Raw genomic sequence first — 1,203 nt, 5'->3', positions numbered from 1 at the left:
AGCCACTGTCATCCTCAACGAGCTGAACTGGACGCAGGCGCTGGAGGACGTCTTCATTGAGAACCGGAAGGAGGATCCCTCCCTGCTCTGGCAGGTGTTTGGCAGCGCCACCGGCGTCACCCGCTACTACCCTGGTGCGTGGTGGGGGTGTTCCCAGGGGGCTGGTGCTGGTGTTGGGGGGCTGACCAAGGGCAGCCCAGGTGCTTCTCACCCTGAGATGAGGGCAAGCGTTCCCCGTTACCAGCTCTGGGGACTGCCTGGCACGTGTAACCAAAGCCCGTTGTTGTGAGCTCCCAGCTGGAGCCTGCCGACTCCTCGGCACTGGGCATCGCTCTGTCCCATCCCCTTGTCACCCACCTCACTCACTACCTGCCTTCTCCCCACAGCCACCCCATGGAGAGCCCCCAATAAGATCGACCTCTACGATGTGCGCAGGCGGCCCTGGTAAGGAGGGCGCAGGGTGGGGAGGAGGGTCCCTTCGCTGTCCCTTCCCAGTTGGGAGCAGCCAGCTCCCTCCTCTTTTCATTTCACACATGGCTGACATTGGCAAACAGACACAGTAACACAGGCAGGGGCATCCGAGCTGCAGCTCTTGGCTCACTCTCCCCCCTCCTCATCCCAGGAAGGCAGAGTGGGATGCAGAGATAAATCCTTGGATACAGATCAAGCATGGAGAGCTGCCCCTTGTCCTGCTCCTCCCGACAGCCATGGCTGTCCCAGCCAGCATTCCCATCTGAACAAGAAAACAACCGGCTCTTGGAAATTGTGAGCCAGGAGGAGAGAGAAACAGGCAGGCAGCACCCAGCTGCAATAGCTGCACGCAGCCATTTAAGCACACATCGGGTGAGGCAGGACTGAATCCCTTCCCCTTAGCCCAGGTAAACCTGCTGGCCTGGCAACACTAATTATCTTGCCGCTTGTGGGGCTGGCGGGGGGAGATGCACCCCTGCCCTGCCGGTGGCTGCTACCTCAAAATGTAGTCCTGGGGAGGAAAGTGGGTCTCCAGCACGTGCCCAGGGAGCCCTGTATGTCAGGAAACCACCCCCTGTCCAGGCTCCTGCCCCCTCATTAGAAAATTAGTGGCCCTGCTACTATGCTTAATTGTCTCTGATTGCTCCGCATTAATTATTAACTGTTCTCTGCTGAGACAGCCGTGCAGGTTGTTGGTGGAACAGGGACTGGCAAGCTGTTTCAGGGCGAGGC

General features: G+C 59.2%; 1 protein-coding gene across 1 annotated transcript in view; it reads left to right on the top strand.

Moving 5' to 3' along the window:
* The window catches only part of CACNA2D2 (calcium channel, voltage-dependent, alpha 2/delta subunit 2), a gene marked incomplete at both ends in the record, with an annotated part of 21,641 nt that overhangs the window by 11,266 nt on the left and 9,172 nt on the right, over positions 1 to 1,203 (top strand). Inside the window, 2 exons of the mRNA XM_009876461.1 lie at positions 3 to 134; positions 387 to 444. Coding sequence (XP_009874763.1) covers positions 3 to 134; positions 387 to 444 — 190 coding nt within the window. The remainder of the gene's footprint in view (positions 1 to 2; positions 135 to 386; positions 445 to 1,203) is intronic.

The sequence above is a fragment of the Apaloderma vittatum genome, unplaced genomic scaffold, assembly GCF_000703405.1.
Source record: "Apaloderma vittatum isolate BGI_N311 unplaced genomic scaffold, ASM70340v1 scaffold25629, whole genome shotgun sequence".
Classification (NCBI taxonomy): domain Eukaryota; kingdom Metazoa; phylum Chordata; class Aves; order Trogoniformes; family Trogonidae; genus Apaloderma; species Apaloderma vittatum.
The sequence above is the reverse complement of the archived record's forward strand: the minus strand, read 5'-3'. Positions and strand labels throughout refer to the sequence as shown.